The following is a 24,020-nucleotide window of genomic DNA, read 5'->3' on the forward strand; positions in this document are numbered from 1 at the left end:
TTTCGAAAAGGAAAAAAAAAATATTAGGTAAATGAAAAAAATTAACTCACAAATACAAGATACGACAGAAAGATCAAACACAAAAAGCCGTTTAACAAATTAATAAAGTTAAAATTTGTTTTCAATCTTCTCCGCTTACAAAAATCGAGAGTATATGTAACAGATAAATATATTACAATTGCGGTCAAAAAAGAGTATAAATAAGTTTTATGTTATAATAATGAAAATAATAATATATGTTTTATAGAAGACGAAAGAGAATTGTTGTTTCTTTTATGGAAAAAAATTTTTCTTCCAATTTTCTATCCTTTCATATCCTGTGATGCTCTTTTTTGACGATTATACATTACCAATTCACCATTCACCAGGTGCTTAGGCTACTTCTAGCATATAAAATAATATATATATATACATAAATATGTATATATATACATATATACAAACATACATATATATTTATATATCATAATAATATACAAAAAAGTTTAAGTTTATTTTACTGTTATAATATACTACTACTATTACTACGGAGCACTGCCCATATCCAATATGGCTATTCGCATATTGTATAATAATGAATAATTACTTAGCTTGGTAATAATGTGACACCAAATATTTAAATAGGTATTTTGCTACGTAATCAATAAACTTATACGTTTTAGATTCGATATCATACATGTATAAATATACTGTCACGAAAATGGTATTACAATACGCTGTACGTAATGCGAGAAGCTGTAACTATGCGGAAATTGTTTACCGAATTGCGTCGCTCGTACCCGTATTTGAATATTTGATTTGAAAAAATTACAAATCACATAAGTTTTTTTGTTTGTTTTTGCATTTCGCCAAATCTACACATTCACGATTAAGTAACCACGCACTGTGATGTTTAGGTGTTATTTATGGGAGTAGAATTAATTCTCTCGGCATATAAAATTTTTATATTACAAAAGCAGGCAATCGCCATTTTAGAAAATTATCGCACAGCTGACGGGGTGCAGTTTTTGATCCACCTGATCTCAAAATTGGAAACAGGAATTCATTGGGTCGAAATACTGACTGAAAAATTTGACAGTACAATGTAAACGGGCAATAATTTTCAAAAAGCGTGAATGTACTGTGTTTTTTATTGGTTACGATCTAATCGGATGCTCTTAACGATGAAAACTTAGCAAATCTTCGCTCGTAACGTCAGGTGTTGATCGGCGAATAGTTTAGCATAACTGGTCAAGGTTGCGCGCTTTCGCGTGTTCTATACTTGAGTAATGAGATGCAGATAATGTTCAACCAAATTTAATTTGCCAAGCTATGATGTCATGGAAAGAGATACAAAATGGAAGAGTAGGGAACGAGGAAGATAATGTCGATGAAGAAACGGTATTTACCTATACGTGATTCGCACAGAAGTAGAACTACCTTTACACGATGTTCGAGTTTTGATCACTGTTGATATTTTGCGGCAATTGGTTACGAACTTGAACTTGCTCAGGAAAAATTTCGTAATGAGTTACGCTGTGGCTAACTAATTATCATGCCAGCTGACCTGCACAGCCGTTTGGGAAATTTATGAACGCGAATGAGGAATGGAATGCTTTCTGTTTACAGAACTACGACGTGTTGTTGCAAATATGCTAATTTCTCACGATCGTCACTGTAATAATAAAAACAGTATTCTAAGCAATAGCTGGAATCGTGTCAGCGATAAAGAGCTGCTGCACACATTATAAAACAACAACAAGCAATCTTCAAAATAGGTTTTTTGCTTAGATGATAGAAGTTATCGGAAGAATTTCTATAATTTGTATACTTTGTTATTTGATTTATTTATTTTTTGCATCGAAATTAAAGTTTGCGGTTGATTCGATTGCCCCAGTAAATATAAACGATCTTTACAGGGGCCCCCGATTTCTTGGGTTCAATTTTTTTGCCTCATATGCCGTAATGGGTAAAAGTAGCTGAAACTTGGAACACGGTATTGATACGTTAATTGGTGACCTTTGAATTTAAAAAAATGAATCGAGTCTTGTTGAATCCAGATAAACGGCATTCCTCCTAGTCCTGAAGAATTAAGACGGATAAATCGTACGTGGTAACATGAAACGATGATTTCCATGTCTTCCAGTTTTACGTAACTTACAAGATTTTGGCTCAGTTACAGGTACGAAAATCTCCGTGTATTCGTGAACGCGAGGCGATATAAACGCCGAGCTCATCTACGTATGCAAGGTATCATAATATTCATATACAGTAGCAGCTCGATTCACGTCCGGTTGACTTGAATGTTTTTCCCCACCGTTCAGATTTCCAATTCCCCTTGCTTCTCCTCGCTATAAAGCACGACGGTATAATCCAGGAAATACAGCCCGAATATGACCATTTTGCGTTATTTTCTTGGGGTAAGCTGATTCTTTCGGTGTGGGTGGTAAAAATGGTGGACAACATTGTTTAAAAGTCGATCAAAACTATGATTTTAACGTTTTTCGCGTGTATCTTTTTTCCATTCGATTGTACACAAAAAACATTCCATACTTTTTTTTACGACTTAAAAAGGGGGCTAACTCGAAGTAGAAAAAATCGTGATACGGGCGTTCAATTCAACATTGCGTCTTCATTCGCACTTTTCTCGGGAACTATTTGCGATAAGTTAATTGTTTTTTTCTTAAATTCAATAACCAATAACTCTTGATCTAATCAATATTTTTCAACGCGCGACGTCTAGTTCTGTAGATCTTTCGAAAATGCAAAAAATGTGTTGACCTTTTTTTTCTATACAATCGAAAGGAAAAATGATATACGCGAAAAACGTTACAATCATAGTTTCACGCGATTTCGGAGGGCGGGATGGATAAATGTTCGTGTACACAATTCTTACTACCCACACCGAAAATAACGCTGATGTTTCTATATTTCCTGGACTAGGTAGTTTGGTCTGGGTCTCGTGACATCGATAGTCCAATCTTGTTATGAGTAATAATCTTAACATGTCGTCGTTTCAAAGTTGTTAAGAGGGAGGCCAGGGTCCAGATACATGGTCTCCAGAGCCTTTCAAAAAATGTACGTAGTTGATTGAAGGAATTTCTCATGCTTGCAGGCGTAAAGTATTTGAATGTATCAAATGCCTTCTGTCAAAATATGAAAAAAACTGTCGCGGGAGATTAAAGACAGTTACGGTATTCTCAAAATGTGACCAAAGTGAGCTTTCGTACGGACGAGGGATTGAAATTCTTAGAAATCGCTTCCTCTCGGCCACCCCTGAAGCTGGACTTGAATCGAGCTCCTACTGTATAAAACTCTCACGAGAGTTTTAATCCATTGAATTGATTATGGAAAAAGGTGTGGAGTCGTCCCGCCAATCCGGTTTTATTCATTCCGCGTGAATACTGCCTGGCATGTGTTGACTTAGCGGAATTCTTCGGTTTAGTTTACCTGCGACCTGCCGTCTATTGAACAGCTTGAGAATTTCGATCAAATCAACACCTGTTACTTATTGTGACAATGTCCACAACCCCTAATCGTAATTTCTGGAATATCGAGGCATCTCACATCGCTAAAAACACTTACAACCCAATTCGATCGATCGTTGAAAACATCGTTACCGAACCGAACCCTAACAAGTTGATGATAGCTTTGTCTATAGGTGAGTAAATGCGATCAGGATAGAAATATTTTCCGTCCTTGTATTAGAATCGCCTCGGATTCTCAGGCAGACGCAATTTCCTCGTTCCTTCCTGTCATCCGTAGTGTTCGATCAATTCCTACGGCACTTGATCAATTGGTGCTTGGGTTTTTTATTCTCCAATGTCTGATTGCTCGTAATGCATTCCGGCAACAATTTACGATTTCCGCGCTTTTGAACAATTGAAGATGAGAAATTGAATCGGGAACCAGTCGTTGGTCAGATTTTCTCCAACATCCGGGTGATTTTGTATTACTTTCTAGCTGTAAGAGTAATGCGTTCACATTTCATGAAATATGCAATGATCTAAAATACGCATTACGGAGTCGAAGCATTCTCCAATCCTTATTAATTATTTTGTAACCGACCGAAATCACAAATACTGCCGTTAGAAATCTTTCTTGGGCCTACGAAGAAACGGAAAAGACATTTCCTAGTCCAAATGTGAAATTAAAGTATCGATCCAGGCATCACGCGCAGTCTGTGTCAAAAACGATATGTGACAACGTGAAATTGGGTGTTCGCTAAACGTTGGAAAACTATTTATAAACTTAAGCCTCCATCACTGTAGCTGAGCAGACAAAATGGTGACGTATTGGAGTGAGTAGTGAACACGCGGCAATTCGAGCTTCCTACAATTTTTATTTTTATTACTATATTGAAATGGATCGAATGCGCATCCGGGAACGAAATTGCTACTTCGTGAAGGAAAATGATTTGTTGACTGTAACGGGTGTGAAATAGGTACCTATAAGCCATTGTTTAGTTCCAACTTGTATGGTTTAATAATTGTATCGAATTTTTGTTTGTGAAAAGGTGATCCGACAACCTTTGGCAATCTGAAACCTGCCCGCGAAGTTATCGAGGCTGTCAAGGAAAGTATAGAATCCGGACTCTTCAACGGCTACGCTCCAAGCACTGGTATGTATGCTTTTAATAACACACAATCAATGCAGTCAAGGGAATTACGAACTAAAGTACAGAAATACGCAATTTTGGTAAAACATCGCCATTGCATAATAGCTCGAAAGTTTTTTTTATCAACTCTGCTAACTTGTCCTACCAGGATATCAGAAGGCGCGTGAAGCTGTCGCTGAGTATAGTTCCAATGAATTCGTTAAAGTGGATCCCAAGGTGAGAAAGTTTGCAATACTTTTTTTTCACTTCAATGAAAAAAAAAAAACATCGTTTGAAACAGTCGACATGACGTAATTTCGTAAAATAACGTATTTCAGGACGTGATCTTGTGCAGCGGATGTTCTTGCGCTTTAGATCTCTGCATCACGGCACTAGCTAGACCAGGCCAAAATATCCTGATACCACGACCAGGATTCTCGATATATCGAACCCTCGCCGAAGGGCTTGGAATTAAAGTAAAATCGTACAATCTCCTGGTTAGTTGAACACTTTTTCAAGGATAAATGAATTTTCGTCTCACCTTTTTTGTCGGCATTTTCGGCTGGATCAGTCGATTCAATACGCGATTTAACACAACTTGCAGTACCTAATCCCGATTGCATGGTTTCAGCCTGAGTATGGTTGGGAGGTTAACCTGGACGACCTGGAGGCACAGATAGATGAAAATACCGCAGCCATTATCATAAATAATCCTTCGAATCCCTGCGGTTCTGTTTTTAGTCGCGGTCATCTCGCAGATCTCTTGGAGATAGCAGCTCGCTACTACGTACCGATCATAGCCGATGAAATTTATGAGCACATGGTGAGTTTCGCTATACGATATTCGAAAAATCCTCCGCAAGTATTCATGCACGTAAAATTGGCTGAATCAAATGTACCACACTGATATTTTTTCAAAATTTCTGAGGTTGAAATAAGCCCATCGTCGTCGCGGGGGGAAGTTCATTGTTAATTTTTTTGCTAAAGTATTAAATACAGCGACGGAGACATTTTATACCCCAATGTTTTTCAGCGACGATAGAGAGATGGAATTCATGTATATATTCACCTTATATTTCGCGACATAGAGGAGATACGATCATAAATATCAAAGTACCAAAGTTCATTCGGCACTATAGGTGTTATTTTACATAGAATATGGAAGAGCACAGCTGCCACACGAACCGTGTTACTTGTTACAGGTTTTCCCAGGACGATCTTTTCATCCGTTGGCTTCTATATCCGTCGACGTACCAATTTTGTCTTGCAGCGGTCTTACCAAAAGGTACATAAATTAACTTCTAGATCTTGTCGAAACGTTCTCGCTTTGATGAATAATTTTACTGCAAAACGATTATTTGCCTGTAGTCTCTTAATTTGGTCAAAATTTTTAGATTTTTAGTACCAGGATGGAGAATGGGATGGATCATAATTCACGACAGACAGAATATTTTAGATAAAGAGGTAAAAAGGCAACTTGGCTGTCAGTTAAAAGAATTCATCCAAGATGCAAAAATTATTTTTTTACCAACACCCACAGTGTCTCGGCTTTTTCAGATTCGCAAAGGTCTCCAGTGCCTCAGTCAAAGAATAATCGGCAGCAATACAATTGTGCAGGGCGCGTTGCCAGCAATACTGCAAAACACGCCGCAAAAGTTTTACGACGATGTTATAGAAACGTTGTATGTAAGTATTATAATAAAAACGGTCTCATAAAATTTTGGTAAGATAAAAAAAGAAAAAAAATAGAAAATTCAGGAAAACGTCGATTTAACTCGGAAACTTTTCATCTGCCAGAATAATTTTCTCTTTCGATCAGTAAACTTTACAATCTAAGCGCTCCTCCTATAACCCTCTTAGGACAAGCCCTACATGCATATACTTTATCGAAGTCTTCCTTCTCTATTTTCATGTTTTTGTCTAACCTTTTTCGCTAAAGAAAACCATTTTCGCTCCTGAGTGGCCTGATAAATAATAAAGTGCCCTAACGAAAGCAGCTTATCTCACGTTCAAGTGTGCAGGGCAAGTGTTCACCATCGACTAAATTGAACCTCCTTGCGTTGTTATCTCTTGTTTCGTTACTTTCAGGAACACTCTCGGCTCGCCTATAGCCATATATCAAAGATACCAGGACTAAAGCCGATCATGCCCGACGGTGCCATGTACATGATGGTAAGGTTCGAGTATTTTCAGTGCAGAATAGTCAACCGACTATTGACTATCCATGAGACTCTAATCACGATTAGAATCATTCGCCATTCTGCATCTTTGTTTTTGATATTCCCGACCGATATTTGCAGGTGTATATCAACCTCGCCTGCTTTACCGAGTTCAAATCCGACCTCGAGTTTGTGCAGTGTATGCTTATGGAGGAATCGGTATTCTGCCTTCCAGGACAGGTGAGTTTTTCGTCGTTCAATCATTTCTCTGGATATATATTAAACGGCATTTGACGTATATTTTGATGAATGGATGCGGGTGAGTAGATCGAGGGTGAAAATTCAATATTTATTCTTTTCCCCCGCATATGTGTTGCTCTTCCCGCTACCTGCAGTGCTTCGATTATCCGTCCTACATCCGACTGGTCATCACAGTCCCGAAAGATATGTTGGTCGAGGCCTGTCTCAGGATTCAGGACTTCTGCGAGAGACATCACTGCAAAACTTCCCAGACAATAAACGAGCTCGGACGTATCGAAATCGAGTATTAATTAATTACTATTACGTTTGCGGATAGTCTCGTAACATGTACATACCGATGCTTCCACCAAATAATAATAAACCACATCTATAATTGATATATGTAAACAAGGACACGCGGAGAGTTGCTTATCGCTAGTGTTACTCACTGTACGCATACATATATTCATCCAGTTTATTTTCACCAATAGAGCCAAAGCTGTTGAATCTTAGTGAAATTTCGATCACGCGACAAACTCAGTCTCGCAGTCGTCTGGGAAATGTGGCGAAGACCTGTGTTACCCGAACTTCGCGGAGAAACTGCGTTAAACTTTGAAGAAGACATCGCCGCATACAAGTTGCATATAAATAAAGTTTAAACGTTCAGTGCCTCAAGATGTAAAACATACCGACTCGTTTTAACCACGGAAAATTTCTAGTTTATTTAAAATATCCTACCGTTGATATATGTGTGCGCTATTTGAACCGTTGGTGTAAACTACAGGTGTATTTGTTAAATAGTTTTATCACTGATCGAATAGAGCCGTCATTGATCTCGTCAGTCAGATTGAACAGTGAAAAGAATAGTTCTGATACGATGTTGGAGGTGCGATGTTTTAAAAGAAATTTCATGACTGACTGTACTGCGCAGTACAGCCACCTTCGTATCCGAACGTACCATGGAACTTATTGCTGCATACCTCCATACGTTATAATGCATAGTGCGCGCTGGGCTGAGCGCAGGGGCAACGAAGCGATCTGAAAGTACGCGTGCACCGTAAAGGAACAATGCAGGCATGCGGTCCATGTGCTCGACGAGTACCGAACAATTCGCCGGCATGTGCACCGAGAGAACCGAGCGTCTTACACAATCGTCTATAATGTCTAGAATCCACAGTCGGCGCTGTTCTATACGGTCCACACTCCACACCCTGCCTGCTCTGTCTACACTATATCGATCCGCGTCTCAGCGCAGCGAGCCCCTTGCTATAGACACCTGCACGACTTTTTATCCTCCTGGTAAGCCGTACGGCGCGCAGGTATGTATGTGTTGATGCATACCGGCAGGCGCTTCGCACGCGTCGAGCCGGCCGCACGCGCTGCGCTCGAACTTTGGGGCCGCTTTGAAAGGAGCAGCGCCCGGTTGCGTCTCTTTTGCATAAGCGCGCGTTTGCAGCGTGTGCGCGTTTCTCACATCTCGGACTTAACCTCGAACCGGGCTAAGGGTGCGGAGTCAATTTGTAGCAGCGTTGAAAATATCCTATTTCAAGCCGACCCTGGCTTTGACGCGTCATCTTTGTTGTATGCTGTATCAACTAACGACTCTAAACGTTCTCTCTCGGTCACCCTCTACGGACTTTGAAGTATGGGGTGAATTTTGATGAAACCTGCGATTGGTCGAAAAATTAAGTCGGCAGCATATTAGTGATATGGAAATTCAAGACGAGGCATAGTTTCTTAATCTGCATACGATCAAAAATTCACTGGACATTATTTTTAGTTTGTTAGAAAATATTGGACGGATCTGACTGTTTTTGCATGGAAATAAAATGAATTTCATTTGGGTAGTTTTCTCGCCACCTTAAGCTATCAATTCTTTATACGAGTAAATTATTCCAACGGTACTTAGGTATAAACGTCGTGAACAGTCCCTTTCTTTTCCAGCACAGATTCAACCGCCCATTAACCACACACCTTTCAAAAAGATCATCATCATCATCATCATCATCATCATCATCATCAGTGCTATTATCACCACTGATGACATTATCGTTACCGTTGTTCTTACTATTATTTCTAGACGAACTTTGACTGCGTATAACTGACACAGAAAGAATAACCAGCGACTATAGAGTTAGCACGCATGTGCTTGTAGTGGGCAGAATTGTAACGTGAACGATATTACAATGTACGGGAGAGAGGAAGAAAGAGAGAGTGAGCGAGAGGTGAGCTGAAGAGTGTAGTGTAGGTACCTGGTTAAGTGGTAGCAATTTGGTGATTTGCCTAACAGCCAATTCGTACTTGTAGACGAGGTTTTTTTTAGCGCTTAGCGGCTCATTTAGGCGTTGTATATATTTTATCTCATCCGCGTCTGGACGTATAAATTCGCAACAGAATTTTATCCCAGAGAATTGCGAAAATTCGGTTTCGCGATCGTCGAATGTGGAATCCTATAATACTTTTTCTTCTTCTTCTTCTTCTGCTCCTTATTCTTATTCTCTATCTGTGTCAGCTAGGAGCGAGACCTTCCTCTCGCTCAGGGGATGAATTATGTAACAGTGGTGGCAGGCCTGCGCTAAGGAAGGATTTTCCACCCCGTCTGCAGATCTCAGGATCGTATCTAGTTTACGGGGTCCAAAATGGGGTAAACGTAACTATACAGTAAAAACGTCAACTTTGCCTTTAATGGTAAATTGGCCAACGGCGATTCCTTCATCAAATTTAGCAATACCTCTTTAATTTCATACCATGCACCGAACGTGATCAAACTACGATAGTAAATTTATATTCATATTTCCAAAAACGTAAGTGCATTTTATTATTTTGTCAACGTTATTAAAAGCGGTGATTATTCTCGTGTAATTTATACACCGATGCTGGAATATTCTTAGAAAAACGTCATGATAATAATTCATTGCACACTTCTTATATGCTACAATTTGTACGCAGTTACCGTCACGCATATGCCAAGCGCAATAATTAAATATACCAAGGGTCAAGGTGTGAGGTCGATTTTCGATCTGATTTGCTTGATTTTTCTCGACAAGACTCGAACAGATCGTTTGAATATGGAAAATAAAGTATGATCGACTTGTGCGCATCGGTTCTAACAGGTGAAAAATTTTCTCTGCGTTTAACCACGGATGGCCGGAGATGAAAATGTCGGCATCACTGTTTCACAATATATACAAGCGTTTCGACACCCTGTAAACGAGGCGGTAGTCGCTCAGCCTTTGATTTTATACCTAAAAGGTTACGTCAACGCCTTTGTAAGCTTTACTGGAGGATACGAGCGTACACGGTAATTAGCTCTACGTGTAGTACAGCTTGCACGTAGTCCACGTGTCGGTGCAGTTTTGTCGATGATCAAGTACACGAATAGGCAGGTGGATGAAATTGTAAAATCGATAAACGGGCAAGTTTAACAACTCGGTTATCAGACATCACAACAATACGCTACAAGCTAACCCTGGCTGTCCGCACTCGACTATGCAAAGGCACGTAGGTGTAGGTATACGGTGTATAACACTGTCTATTATTTATAAGCGACTGTTTGAGTCTTCATTTGGACCGGGTAATTAGTGCTGTACCTATTGGTATTCAGCGTTCAGAAAACCTGTTTGGAACTCGTAAAGAGAGAGAAGTAAGGTATACAGGCAGGCCAACTATACTTAATATACCCAAGGAGAAAATCTAGCGACTAAAATTTACAATAATACTTCTAAAGTAGTTATTGATCGTCCTTGAGGTAAAGCGTGGCGAAATTAAGCGAAATCGATAAGATAAGATCGAAGAGACGAGAAGTAATGTAAACAAAAACAAATGAATGAGCAGAATGTCGATGAAAGGTTACGTACACGAGGGTGCTACGCATGTAGGAGTCTGTAAAAACGTGCTATGGGCCAGCCTCTACGCTCCGTTGTATCGATACAAAAATTGATTGAAAACCGAATAGAACGTGTAAAATTTCATACAAAAAGCAGAAGGTACGCGGTAAAACCAAATTAGCGTAAATAAAATCGTTCAGGTTCTACCTGGTAAAATTAAGAACCGAGTATACCTCGACTGGTGGAATTGAAAGGGAAGATGAAAAAAGCGTTCGAAATTAGCGACGGGTAAGAAAACGACGAACGAGTGCAGAGAGACCAGAGCTAAGGAGAATAAAATGACGGGAAGGAGAACGACGTAGACCGCGGGGGTGAAAACGCGGTGCGGTGACCCCTGGGGCTGCGAGTACGACTCGGATTTGGCTCGGGTGTGCCATAGCTGGGGTTGGCAGTCGGCGCGCGCGCCCGCACCCCGTCCGCCGGCTGCGGTGGGGGTCGTAAGGGGGTGGAAGGGGTGTCGAGGGCGTCGAGGGTCGGGAGGGCGTCCGCCGAGCGGAATAGCGCCTCGAGTTTTACTCCAACGATCTGGGGGCCGCCCGTTTAGGCAGCGTGTGACCTGCGCCCCAGAGCCGTCGCTAGAATCGCGCGAGGCTGCGCGCACTGCACTACCAACGAGAGAACCGTGCCGTCTAGTAGGGCGCATACCGGCGTTTATCACCGTATCTCGGTACACGGTCAGTCGAAACCCGCGTACGTAATATCCCAGATCGCGTTTTACAATCCTCGGTGGAGGGCAGGTGCGACCCTCGTTTCGCGATTGACCCACCGGATTTTTCTAAACTAACTGCAGTTTTTTTTATAATACGTATATTTTAGTATATAACAAGGAAGGGGCGAAGAGGAGGAAGAAGTTCATCGGTTCCTTATTGAAGAGAGGAGAAGTAAATTCGTAATACGACCGGTGCGCGACACAAGGATCCGGGATAAACGATTTCGAAGAAAAAGGTGCAACATATAATTCACAGTGATTTTTTGGATAATTCATCTGTCTCGTCGGAATTCAGCTGGGAGTCGAGGTAAGTGGTGCCTTTTACTAAAATTGCGTCACCTGCTTCGCCGTTAGTGTATGGAAAAACAGTCGGTAATTTGCAATCGATCGATCGTTACAGCGGTGTTTCTTTTTTTTTTTTTTTTGTTTTTTTTCTTATTCCCTTTTCCATTCGTTTCCCCCCGATTTCCGTAAATACGTTCGGTATTGATCAATTCTCACTACCCTGCTCGCGGCAGGGATCCTCTCCTATTCCTAATCGTCGTCTTAACGTCAGCGTCAGACTTCGTAGCTACAACTTGCGGGGATCAACGATCGTCGCGATGCTGTGCATCTCGCAGACGTATACATGTACATATGTTTCGAGTTATTTCGGTATCCCCGCACGATGGGACACGCAGAGACGACGATTCGGTGCGTGGCAGTCCTAAAAACGCGAAGTTGAGCGACACGACGCGACGCTGATCGAGTTATTCCGTAGGACGCGAATCGAGCGAGGGAGATGAAGCCCCGTGGATGGTCGCGGGGGTTGCGCGATGGGCGTTTGACCGACGAAGAAAATCGTCCTTCGACACGCCGTGCGGACATTCCTTGTCACAACACCCTGCACGTCCTTCGAGCAGGTCCCTACACTTCTGCTTCTGCTGCTTCTGCTGCTTCTGCTGCTGCTGCTGCTGCTCTACACCCCCAAAACACGTTATTGATTTTCTTCGAGTAAGGAAGTCACGGTACGCCCTTTAGGACTTCCCCTGTGCTACCCTGTTACCCCGAACGTCGCGGACGCCGAGCCTCGAGCAAACTTTTTCCCCAATTTACCCCCCTTCGTCGTTTTAACTCTTCTTCTTATTGTTATTCTCTTTCTCTCGTCGAGCTTATTTACTATCTCACTTGTACCCGGGCCGTTATTTGGAGCTCGGCTTATCTCGCGTCGGGTTTACACGATCGATATACACACAGTTTATTTAAAGTCTACTACTAATACTACTACGCTAAACGATCGGCCACCCACCAACTCGTTTCTCAAGTTTTTTCAATGCCGAAAAAAAATAATGAACAATATTTTAAAAACTAGAAACGAAAAAGAAATGGTCGTAAAATTTTCTTCGTTCTTCCAGACCGTTATTTTCGCCATGCACGTACTTGTGATTATGTACGGTGCGTGCACGGCTTACCGCTTCGGATATCGCGTGTGAAACACCGATATTATACTGTAACAGTGCCCCGCTAGTTGTTGGCTTGCATTTTCTCAAAATTGAAATGCATATTTCATTCCGTTTTGGCACGCGAGCCTGCCGCCGTGATCTCGGTACGTTTCTTAATTCTAATGTTTCTTTGTCACGTCTCTCGGTGGGCGTAATATCCTGTAAATGTTACATTTCAGGGGTCAACGGATCCCTCTCTGCATCTTTGCCGATGACATTCGTTCGTCCTTGTTTACATTTGCGAAGAAAATTATCAGTACTGAGTGGATATTTCGCTAGTAGTCATAGCTGATTAATTGTCAAAATTAATTCTGCGCTCTTGAACTCGATCTTGACTTACACGTACAGGCATTCATTTGTTTCTTTTTTGAGAAAAAAATGTATTCCATTTCCGACTTTTTCCGGTACGAATTAAATTCGATACACCTCGACCCGTTTTCTCGTCGCTCTTGCTGCTAATTGCTATTTTGAAACCTGCTGGGATCCGCTGCGATGTCTACAATTAGGTCATGTACGATCTGGGGTCTACGATCTAGAACATGCGTACATAATCGTATGCATAATAGACCTCGTGCAAGCCGGTTATAATATACGCGAACCTGAATGTTAAACCTCTTTGTTTGCTCAAGGGAGTTCGCCGAACACCTGTCTCTATGTCTTATTACTACTAAAGTATGAAGAAGAAAAATAGATGCTACGTTGAATTATGGAGTAATGAGTTTTATCACTCGAATTTTTTTATAGTTCGGTTATTTATCGGGAGCAAAATATTGATGAGAAATTTCGAGAGCAAATTTTCACTCCAGAAATTTAAAAATCAGGGTGATGGGGCTATAAATATTTGGCGCACAGGTGAGCGGAAGAGAAAGAACGCGGAGGGATTAATAGAGAAAGATGCAGCTCATACTTATTAGATTCTACCTTCGATTCGCCCTTGGGATGATTACCTGATCATTTCTCTGTCATCTCGATTTACTTCTTCTGTATCTCGCAACTTTGAAAGAGAGATTAATGTTTGTATGCAAGGATATTATTGATCTTGACGCCGAAGTCCGGGAAATTTCATCTCTACGGTTATAATTACAACTCGCGCATATTAGATTTATAACTGTATTTTTTTATTTTACAAAGAATGTTGAAGCTGTTTTGAGCTGGTTATCGAATATTAGTTTTCTACGGGCGAGACGGTTGGATTGCACGGTCTGTTCATTATTTCTTTATCGACATTTTTGCCCGGAATTATTTGATCTATTTGTCTGTAGTAACTGCGGGCAGCGAGCGACTCGATCTAGCCGTTTGATCTCCACGCCCACGAGGCATCAAGAGAAAGAGAAAAGAAAAAAGCAAATCTGAAAATCTACCTATCAAACGAACCGAAAGTAATTTACCATGGACTCACAGGGGTTCCCTAATAAAAATCTCAAAGGTATAAGCTCCTTTTGACGGTCGATAAAAGCAACTTTTATTCCCTTGCTGATAGCAACCGATCGCATGATGGAATTTTCCGGTGAATTTTATTTTCTACGTTTCTCATCTTTTCTTTAGGCAAATAGAATTAGCCCAGTGTTGGGTGGGCATTTTTTCTTCTTCCATTTTTGTTTAGCTTCGTTTTACGTTTCATGGCATTCCATGGACAAATATCCAGTGGTCAATGGAAGTACGCTAATGTTTGTTTTTCGTTACGGAATGGCATTGAGCGGGAAATGTGTGGACATTTTTTATCATTTTATCATTGTCGGTTCAACAATCTATTTGCTCGCATTACAAAATTTGAGAGTAAACGTTACGTTATCACCTTTTGGTTTTATAAGTTGTTTATTTGAAATTCCTATTCACGAAGAGACAATATTTCGTGGCAAGTGCACAGAATAATTCAAATTGTTGGCAAGTTGGCAAGTAAGCCTCGCGATATGTCAGGCACTGAGTTTTCGTTAAAAATTAGTCAACAAATTATCATTCATTCAAGGAAATACCGAATGAAAACGTACAAATAATGAAATAGCCTTCATTTATTTGTTTAGACTAAACATTTTTCGGAATTATCATCACGAAATGAATTGAGATTGATCTTTGGCTGCTTTTGTCTCGTGGGTTTGGGTTATTTTTCACGTATGCACTCGTTAAAAATACAGGACCAATTGTGATTTATTCCACAAGTACGTGAATATAAATAATTTGAGTTTCAAACACATCATCGAGTTTTCACTCGCTTGAGACAAATTAACGCAACCCGGTCTCTGGAGTTTGATGAGGTTTACTTGGTTAAAGTTGAAGCTTATGATGAAAATTGAAGTAAAAGTGAGAAGATCATAAGCCAACGAAGCTGAAACCATAAATACATAGCCAAACGTTGTATGAAAGTAGGAAGAAGGCGGGGATCGCGGAAAGAGTCAAATAGTACGCGGAAAATTAGATGAAAACTTGAACAATCTTGAAGGGGGAAAATTGCATGTATAAGAATGGTTTGTTAAACTGAAGTGATAAAGAGAGCGAACTTTGAGTTAAGGCGTCTTGTGTTTGAAGGATCGTTGTGTAAGTTCTGAGCGGCATGGTAAAACGCTCTTTTGATTTATAGATCTAATATAAAACATCCTTTCAACGAAAGTCAATTCACCTACGCACACACACGTATATGAGAGATTAAATATTCATACAAACTGTTCGAGAGTATAATAGCCGAGAAAGAATATGATTGATTTCATTTTTCAGCTATATAGATACGAAGGTAGAATCTTCCGCAGTCGAAAACGTCGTTATACATTTACAAGTTCGTTTTATAAAGGACGAAGATATATCTTATAAATTCAACCCGCCCTCGCCTCTCTTTCCTGTCTTCACAATTTATCTCCAGTTTGATTTTTTTTCTCCCTTTTCTTTTATTCTTTCCCCGCTTTTCTCTGCCCTCTTCCTTTATTCCCTTTCTATCAACGGATTAAAATCATTCTCCGAATTTCGACGTGCCGAAAGTAGGTATGAGCTTAAAATAAAATACAGAAAAATGCGTATCGTTTTCTTCCCTCGCCTGATAACAAGGGAGAGAGATTAGCCGGCTCTAACATTTCCGAAGCCGAAAGGCAAACCTCGCGGAATGCCAGACGCCGGGTTCTGCTGTACGTTTAATTGCCAACCGTTTCCTAACGTTAAATATTCAAAGAAAACACAATCACCCGCAGGTAAGCATGACCCATTTTCCCTCAATCCTCGATGATTTTCTTTCATCAATTTTTATCGTCCTTCTTACGCGTGTATATTGACAGTGATAATATTTGATGTAGCAGTCGCTTTCAGCCGTTTCGATTTCCAGCAAAATATGTATACTCACGCTCTTGACCCCCGGAAAGATTGATTACCGCGTATTGCGGATAGAACTTGTTACTTCTTATTTTATCGAACTTAATATGATTTTGAATGGTATTATCTCCACACAACAAAAATACATGTTATTTGTGTTCCATCATATTTTATCTTGCGTTACGAAACGAACACCTGCAATCACTTTCCATAATTTGTTGAAACAAAGTTTGTCATAAAAACTAGGAAAAATACAATACGGAGAGTTTAACGTAAACTATAATGAAGCAATTTAATACATTTCTTAGTAGAATTTGGAATCAGGATTTGGTTCCTTGATACAGATTCTAAAAAAAACCGGTTATTATAATTTCGACACTGTACTAGAGTAGAAAAGAAATACCTTAGTCTCGAAACATTCTTCGGAAGAAATAAGTTGCAGTCGAAACAAGCTGGGAAATATTACCCTCTTTTAACACCAGCTATAAGGTACACACATCTCTTCATCGTTCAAGATGAGTTATAAAGGAAAAAGTTTTCTCTACCGCTGCAGCAATGAAACCCTCGGAACACGAGGCCTTTGTTTATGGATCCGCAGACTGCTGCTGCACAGACCGAGCGGTCTAAACCTGCTTAGCGTTGTGACCGTTAAATTTTCCAGTCTGCGTTATACGCAGAGCCGAATGAAATTTAATAATTTCTTTTACCTCATTGAATAACCAATTATAATAATAGCAAAAATATTTATTATTCAATCGATTTGCGGTAAAATAATTGTGATCCCATGTTGCAAAAACTTTGCCATTCGCGATGCGCCGCGGTTCAACTTCCGAATATAATCAGTCGTTCGTTCTAATTGCGCATAATATAACAGGGCAGACCCCACCTGCCGGTCACACACAATCATGCGACAAAAGTCCGTGTGACGAAGGCAGGAAACAGGAACTACGCCGTGACATACGCAGTTCCGAACTATGCCGTCCCTCTGTTTCCTGTAAACCATCAGACAAGATCGCCGCGCGTGTGTAAATGCAACATCGTGCAGCACATGCCGGAAATGATGGTTCCGAATGTAAAAAAGAAATAATAATCCAATATTTCGCCCCACCTATTTTACCTTCTCCCTGTTTTTTTCACCCTCTCTTCTTATTCCGGTGATTCGTGTTTCTGAAAGCCAAAATCATAATAATAATAATAAAAAGTATATATATAAAAAAATAATGAATAAACCGAAACGGAATCAGTGCAACGACACGTTGAGCGAAACCTGCTAAAACATCTGAGAATCCGGTGGACGTTACACCTGCCTGTAATCCGGTTAATTTCCCCGACAGAATCGTAGTCGGAGAGTGGGATATTCGTGACTGAATTATGTAGCATGGAGTGTAGCAATCGCAGTCCTATTTTAGGACCTCGTCGTCTCGCTGGTTGTGCCGAGGGTGAGAGAAGCGCTGCGCTGACGATGAGTCGCCTTGCGTTGCGACGCGCGACGTCCGGGTGAGAAGAGGGACTTCTTCTTTCTTTGCTCCGCAGCTTGCGATTAGGGGGGAGCAGCCCGATACCCGAGAGCCGAGGTATTTTGTGAAACCTGAAAACTTCGCTGGTCTGTGTCGCTCCCAATCGATTTATCGGGGCTGAAAGGCCAATCGAAGAGGCTGACGAGCCCCTATAGAACTGCACGTCGTGCACAGAGATTCGAGGAGGCTGCAATACGCGGGGAAGGTTCTCCCATTATTTTGTCGATTCGTCGTTGCTTTCAGACTGCAGAAACGCGTGAATGTACAAATGGGGCGGGAGAAAGGGAAAAATGTCAATGGGTACACGCGGCGTAATTTCGAAAGATGAAAGAGGAAGAAAGATATGTACGAAAATGCGAAGGACTCCCGACGGATTGGGAACCACTGTTACAGAGATCGTCGAGTAAGGTGTCAGGGACGAACGACGGCGCGGGGCCGTTGAACTGTTTTTATTTTCTTCTCGTTTCTTTATTTTTTTATGTCACGTTTATTTTTTGGCATCCGTCCTTTTTCCATCGCCGCATGAATGGGCCGTGGAAATATCCAGATACGTGTACGGGTACAGTGGCAATAGAATCTTAGCTCATTTCGTCTGTTCTCTTCTCCGAATACCGTGCATCCCGATCCCTTGTCTGCGTTTATAGAATCTATATGAGAAGCGAAAATAGCCCTGCAGCAGATGCACGAAAGTCTTCCGGTTGCGTGTCACGCGTTTAAACTGGAGTAGAAACATGGAAAGAGTTTGAAAGAATAGACATTTTTTTTAAAAATCGTTTTCATGACCGATCAGAACAGCCAACTTACGACTTCTACGTTTTTTGAAAACCATTTTCGGATTCGCCGAATATCCGAATTATTGACGTGCCAATTATAGCGATTGCGGTTTCGCTACCCTGCAATGCGAAGCCTACTCGCCCCCCTTCAATTCCGTCACGGTTGGGCCTCCCCCGTTTCTGTTACGCCCCTGCTTGCCTGCTGGAATCGATAACTGGCTTCGCACGCCGAGTAAGCTCCGAAGCACACCAGCCACCGCAGACTCGCTGCCTTACCTCGGCCGATTCTGTCTGGCCACGAACGACGGAGCGTCAAAAACGAGGGAAAACGTGGCGAAGATTGGAAAATAAATTTAAAGAAAGGGGTGAACAGAATCGGATGCAATAAATCGCAGCGTTAGGTTAATTTTTTCCATCATTCGCATTGTTCTGTATCGCGATTAACGGGGATTTGGGTTTCCGAGGTGAATAAAACCGTCGCATTACAGAAGCGTTGACTGTAAGAAGAGAATTTTCAACGAAAGACGGTTAAACTGTTATATGTATACCGTACATGTATATACGAAGACCTGCCGGGTTCAACGCCCTTCGCTCGCCTCAAGGGAAGAAAATGAGAAACCGGGAACCACGAAAACAGACGGACTACTATGATTATTGGCTTTTGCTTATCCCGGGGATAAGCTTATCGCTCAAAATTCAAATTTCTATTCACGGCTGTCATGGCTATGCATGTTTGAAAATTAGAATTTCTTAGATCGAGTGTATAATACGTATCATCGCGGATATGGATGTAAACGGCAAAGAATACGGAGGCTTCGGAACTCCGCCAACAGTCGGCCCGGTGTCATTTATGACCTTATATAAATTCACTCCTCCTTAAAGCCCCTTGATGGAATTCTTAATTTCAAACTTTCCTTCGCCCCCTTTTCCGCGCTATATTGACAACGGTGGCAGCGGCAGTGGAAGCGTCATCAACGACGTCTCGTGTAATTGTCGACGTGTTTTCGCTTACGATTTAGTTCCGTGACTTCGTACCGTCCCCACTTGTTAGACTTGCACAGCTTAAACGATGTTAATCGATTTCACAGGCGGTTTGTATGTGAAAATTTCTCTATTCGCTCGTTAAGAGCATAGTTGATTAATCCGATGAACGAGATCGAGATATCACGGATTCAATTAGGTATGCTTCAAATTCTTTCTGAGATATCACGGTGTTTTTGCAGTTGTATAAAAAAATCATGACGAGAGTTACGAGTTCTGTAACTCGTAACGTCAATTTATTCGAAATAAACCGAAATCACCCTTCGGAAAGTAACGAACTTTTTTTTTTCTGCCCGAATTTGGGTATTAAAATTTTTTATCATGTATTCAAAATTTAACTACTCTTTTTTCGGAATGTTTGGAGATTTTTACGCTTACATTTCTCTACAAATACATATCGTCGGTGATCAATGATCCGAGACATATTTCGCGAGGATCGAACTTTTGTCCAAATCATCTCCGTTATTTGTACAAAAAATTCTACCCTGACGTTGAATCTGTATTTTCTGACTTCGTCAAAGTTGCGTACCCTGGAACGAAAGGTACAGACAAGCGTTTTGTGAGGCCTAACAAGAGAAGAGAAAAGAATACATTCACATGCCCTTCTCTCCGCTCTTTCATACATACGGCGACAGAACGCCGAATGAGTCATATATATATGCGTGCGGCCAACGTACGTGGATACAATAATTGTAGAAAGTTATTGTATGGACGATTCCAGGGCCACGGGGGATCGAAAATCCCCAGAGAGTCGCCCTCTCAGCGGGGGCGAGAACGCATCGAGTCCCAACCCTCGTATTACGTAGCACCCCCGTTCGCCCCCCGCCAGCTTTCGAATGTCACTGTCATAAAACGGACAAAGACTCTTACAGAGATGCTGCATTTTTCTAAGAAACAACACTACCGCGTTAGTTATACTCGTTAACGGCCGCCTCGCGGTTTAGGCCGCGTCATCTTCTCACATTAACGAACCTTGCCCCCAGACGTTGAGGCTAAACCTGCGACGAACGAATGTGTTAACTTCTCCCCTTTGACCTCTGCTCTCCTCAGACAATTCCTGTTGCGTGGAAAAAAAAAGATACAGTAGAAAATGGCCGGATGGAAATTGAATTTTTTATTTTCAATTTCGCTGATCAGCTCGGGTTTCATCCGAATTTTCTGCGAAAATAATTCGGAAGTATATATATATATATATATGTATACATATCTTGTCCCCGGAGGGGGTTTCATCAATAATTTTACGAACGTTGTGAAAGTTTTTCCAATTATTTCACCGGCACCTATTTTACACGGATGATTGACTAATTTTCATTCCATCCCACGCCATTCAGATCGAGAACGAGTTTTTTTCATCATCCGATACGTTGGAAATTGCCGTCAGACTACTCAAACAGAATTCTACTAAGAAATTAGCTGTTATTCTTTCGCGACGAAGGATCCAAATTAGTCCTGCTCACAAACGTATATATAACACGTATACCTACACATAAGATGATCAACATTGTTCGATCAGGGATGAAAAAACGGCTCTGATCGGTTATCACTTGTAGAAATATATAAAACGTACCGAGACTCCCGCCTCTTAAATTCATCTACGCGTAAACGAGTGGAGTAATTACGAACTTGAGAACGTGTAAATTGAGTATCGCACCCCCAGCAAAACGTAACTCGTGAACGCGCATCAGCAAGAGCGTGATGCAAACAGTCCGAGCAATTAAACGAGTCCTCGGTACAATTTGAATTAACCGATTCAATAAGTCGCGTAGCGGTCCTCTCAACACTCAGCTGCAGGTTCGTCAAAGAGGTCGCGACGGCGGGTTGAAAGTATAAAACGAGTAAAAGAAAAGGAAAAGACAAGAAGAAAAAAAAAAAAAAAAGATACAGCCTGCAATGAAAAAGTTTCATTTCTTCCGGCTCCTTTTTTTTTCTTCTCTCCTCCGTTTCTACGTCTGGGTCCCTCATGCAACGGAGCATGGGGGTTGGCATCTAGTCCATCATCCGTGCAGCGGCTGCGGCGGCGGAGGCGGCGGCTCTGTCGCATATATAGCCGCGGGTGAACCTCTCATTGATTTTTTTTTTCACTGCCTGGGAAGTTTACGGGGACAGCTGTGGTTAGCCCTGGATCACTGGAGAATTTCTTAGCTTATATGGCCACGCGTCGTTATACGCACATAGTCGCGTAAACGGCTGCCGACGATTATTTCATTGGTCACGACAATTTCCGGTTCCATTATTGCGCAGCCCGCGGGTATTGGGGAGTTGCGAAACGTACGTTTTATTCATACCCCCTCGTCTCAACCCCACATCCTTGATACTTCGCGGTTTGTAATCCCCGTATATGTATAGGTATATACAACTCTTATACGAGTACCAAGTTTCGGTATAATTGATTGTAAACTCGAACTCTCTCGTTAAATTCTTTTTTATGCCTGCTCTTGGCTCTTCTTATTTTTGGTCATTTATTTTTCCTCTTTTTTTTTTGCCACTTTATTTTCCACCGTTATATCATACACGTCGGGATAAACGGGAAATTTTTTTACCGTAATAAAACTTTTCCAACATCCTCCGATTATATTGTTATACCTACCTAGATACTTTTCGCAAGCGATTTATCGCCTGCATTATTCGGTAAACGCTGCGCCGTAAACTTGTCGGCTCGATATTAAAACTATTTGGCTAGGTACATACATAGATTTTTGATAGCGTATATTATTGTACATATGTAAGGCAATAAATAACGGATTTCTGAAGAGAAGAGAGGCGCGGAATTAATGAAATATTTTCTCGTCTCTACGCTGAAACTCCAGTTACCTATTTTCTTCTCTTGTTTTTCATGCATGCTATATACCGTTGAATGATTCATTGAAAATCGCTTCGTTTTTTTTTTTTTTTTGTGATTCAATCGTTTCCGCCAGACAGATAATTGGTTTTACAAACGATAGGAACTTATTATTATTTTAGTTTGATTTTCTGTTATTGTATACATAACTTTTCAGATCCTCATGCAGGAGCCAATTACTTTATTTCGTGTACTATTTTATTATTTCATTTCGATTATTGAATGGGAAAAAATCTGCTAGTTATAAATCACTTCGCAAAGACATTAGTGAGAAATAATCACGGGATGAGCGTATCTGTAAACAATTTTCTGGAAAGATACTGCAGATTGCGGTGAATATTTAATTCGTAAAATATATAGCGAAGTCTGTTGATTAGCAAGCTGCATGTGTATAATATAAGCCAGTAGATAATAGTTTATGCACAGACGAATGTTCATCTCGTATTGATAACATCTGGACGGTGAGAGTAATTTACGATTTGAACGGCAATCACCGTAGTAACAGACAAGAATAAATAATCGAGTTGTTAGCGTGGGCGGATTGATGACCAGTGATTACGTTGATGCGGTTCGAGTCTGCTGGCCGTCGTGGAATCGGGTTATCCATCAATCGTAAAGCGTTAATCAGTCCATGCCAAAGGACGATAAAATAACCAAGGAGTAAGTATATGAGGGTATTTCAGCGAGATGAGGGATGCTGTAGGTGGTGCAGCAGAGAGAGAGAGAGAGAGAGAGAGAGAGAGAGAAGCGAAGGAGGTCTAATACGCGGTTTTAACGGGGTGATTTCGAAACGTTGAAAAAATAATCGGCTTTCGGAAATAATCGGCGTGTAGTCTAAGCCCCGGAATATGATTCCAGAGGCCGCGCCGTGTCCCACACTTTAATTTTCGTTTATTTTCTCAAGCTGCAACAGCGAGCGCCGGGCCGGGATATACGTAAACGAGATTGCAGCTGCAACCGGAAACGGTGAGGAAAGTTACATCGCGATTATTCTCATGCAGATGAAGAGGTGATACGTCGAGCTTAAAAATATGTCGGTTAACAAATTTCGCAACGATGCGGGGTGTTTGTTCGCGCAAACAATACCGAGTGGAATAATTCAAACGGGCTTAATTGACGCGGCGCTAATTTGTTACGCGATCTCTAAACGTGGGCAGCTCTCATCGTGCTCGATTATAATAATTCGGCGTAAGCGAGGCTGGCGGCGAGGCTGAAGCGTGTACGAAAAGTATCAACGCAACGAAAACTCTGTACCTATACATTTTTCCAATCAGCGAATTCGGCTTTATTTGCCTTCAGCGACCCCGGCGAAACGATATTTGGCATACGAATATCCCGCCCTTTTCGCGTTTCCGATTTTTACTCTTCCCCTTCGCTCCTCCGAGTTAGATCGATGCAGCCTACGCTTATGTTTCCGACTCGTTTTTTTTCTTCTTCACGTATCCTCCGCACGTCAGTTCGCGTAAAACGTTAAACGGAAACGGGCCAACCAGGCGTTGCTGTACGC

General features: G+C 41.2%; 2 protein-coding genes and 1 long non-coding RNA gene across 8 annotated transcripts in view; 2 read left to right on the top strand and 1 right to left on the bottom strand.

Moving 5' to 3' along the window:
- Positions 1-12: 12 nt before the first annotated feature.
- On the bottom strand, positions 13-1,731 carry LOC124292800. Its single transcript, XR_006902722.1, has 2 exons — positions 1,389-1,731; positions 13-1,255 (listed from the first exon to the last, which is right to left on the bottom strand). It is a non-coding gene; the product is annotated as an uncharacterized LOC124292800 (long non-coding RNA).
- Positions 1,732-3,386: 1,655 nt separating this feature from the next.
- On the top strand, positions 3,387-7,373 carry LOC107223569 (tyrosine aminotransferase). The gene is made up of 11 exons (XM_015663282.2): positions 3,387-3,640; positions 4,496-4,600; positions 4,746-4,813; positions 4,915-5,073; positions 5,208-5,399; positions 5,779-5,861; positions 5,971-6,040; positions 6,134-6,262; positions 6,665-6,748; positions 6,877-6,975; positions 7,131-7,373. Exons 1-11 carry the CDS (start codon positions 3,499-3,501, stop codon positions 7,284-7,286), a joined length of 1,287 nt encoding a protein of 428 aa, XP_015518768.1. The 5' UTR covers positions 3,387-3,498; the 3' UTR covers positions 7,287-7,373.
- Positions 7,374-11,460: 4,087 nt separating this feature from the next.
- Positions 11,461-24,020, top strand: part of LOC107226223 (neural-cadherin) — a 54,868-nt gene continuing 42,308 nt past the window's right edge. For 3 of the 6 annotated variants that reach the window (XM_046730275.1, XM_046730276.1, XM_046730279.1), the window contains exon 1: positions 11,461-11,878. The gene's annotated coding sequence lies outside the window, so the exon portion shown is untranslated. The remainder of the gene's footprint in view (positions 11,879-24,020) is intronic. The other 3 variants (XM_046730278.1, XM_046730277.1, XM_046730274.1) reach the window with 2 other exon arrangements.

The sequence above is a fragment of the Neodiprion lecontei genome, chromosome 2 (assembly GCF_021901455.1).
Source record: "Neodiprion lecontei isolate iyNeoLeco1 chromosome 2, iyNeoLeco1.1, whole genome shotgun sequence".
NCBI classification, from domain to species: Eukaryota; Metazoa; Arthropoda; class Insecta; order Hymenoptera; family Diprionidae; genus Neodiprion; species Neodiprion lecontei.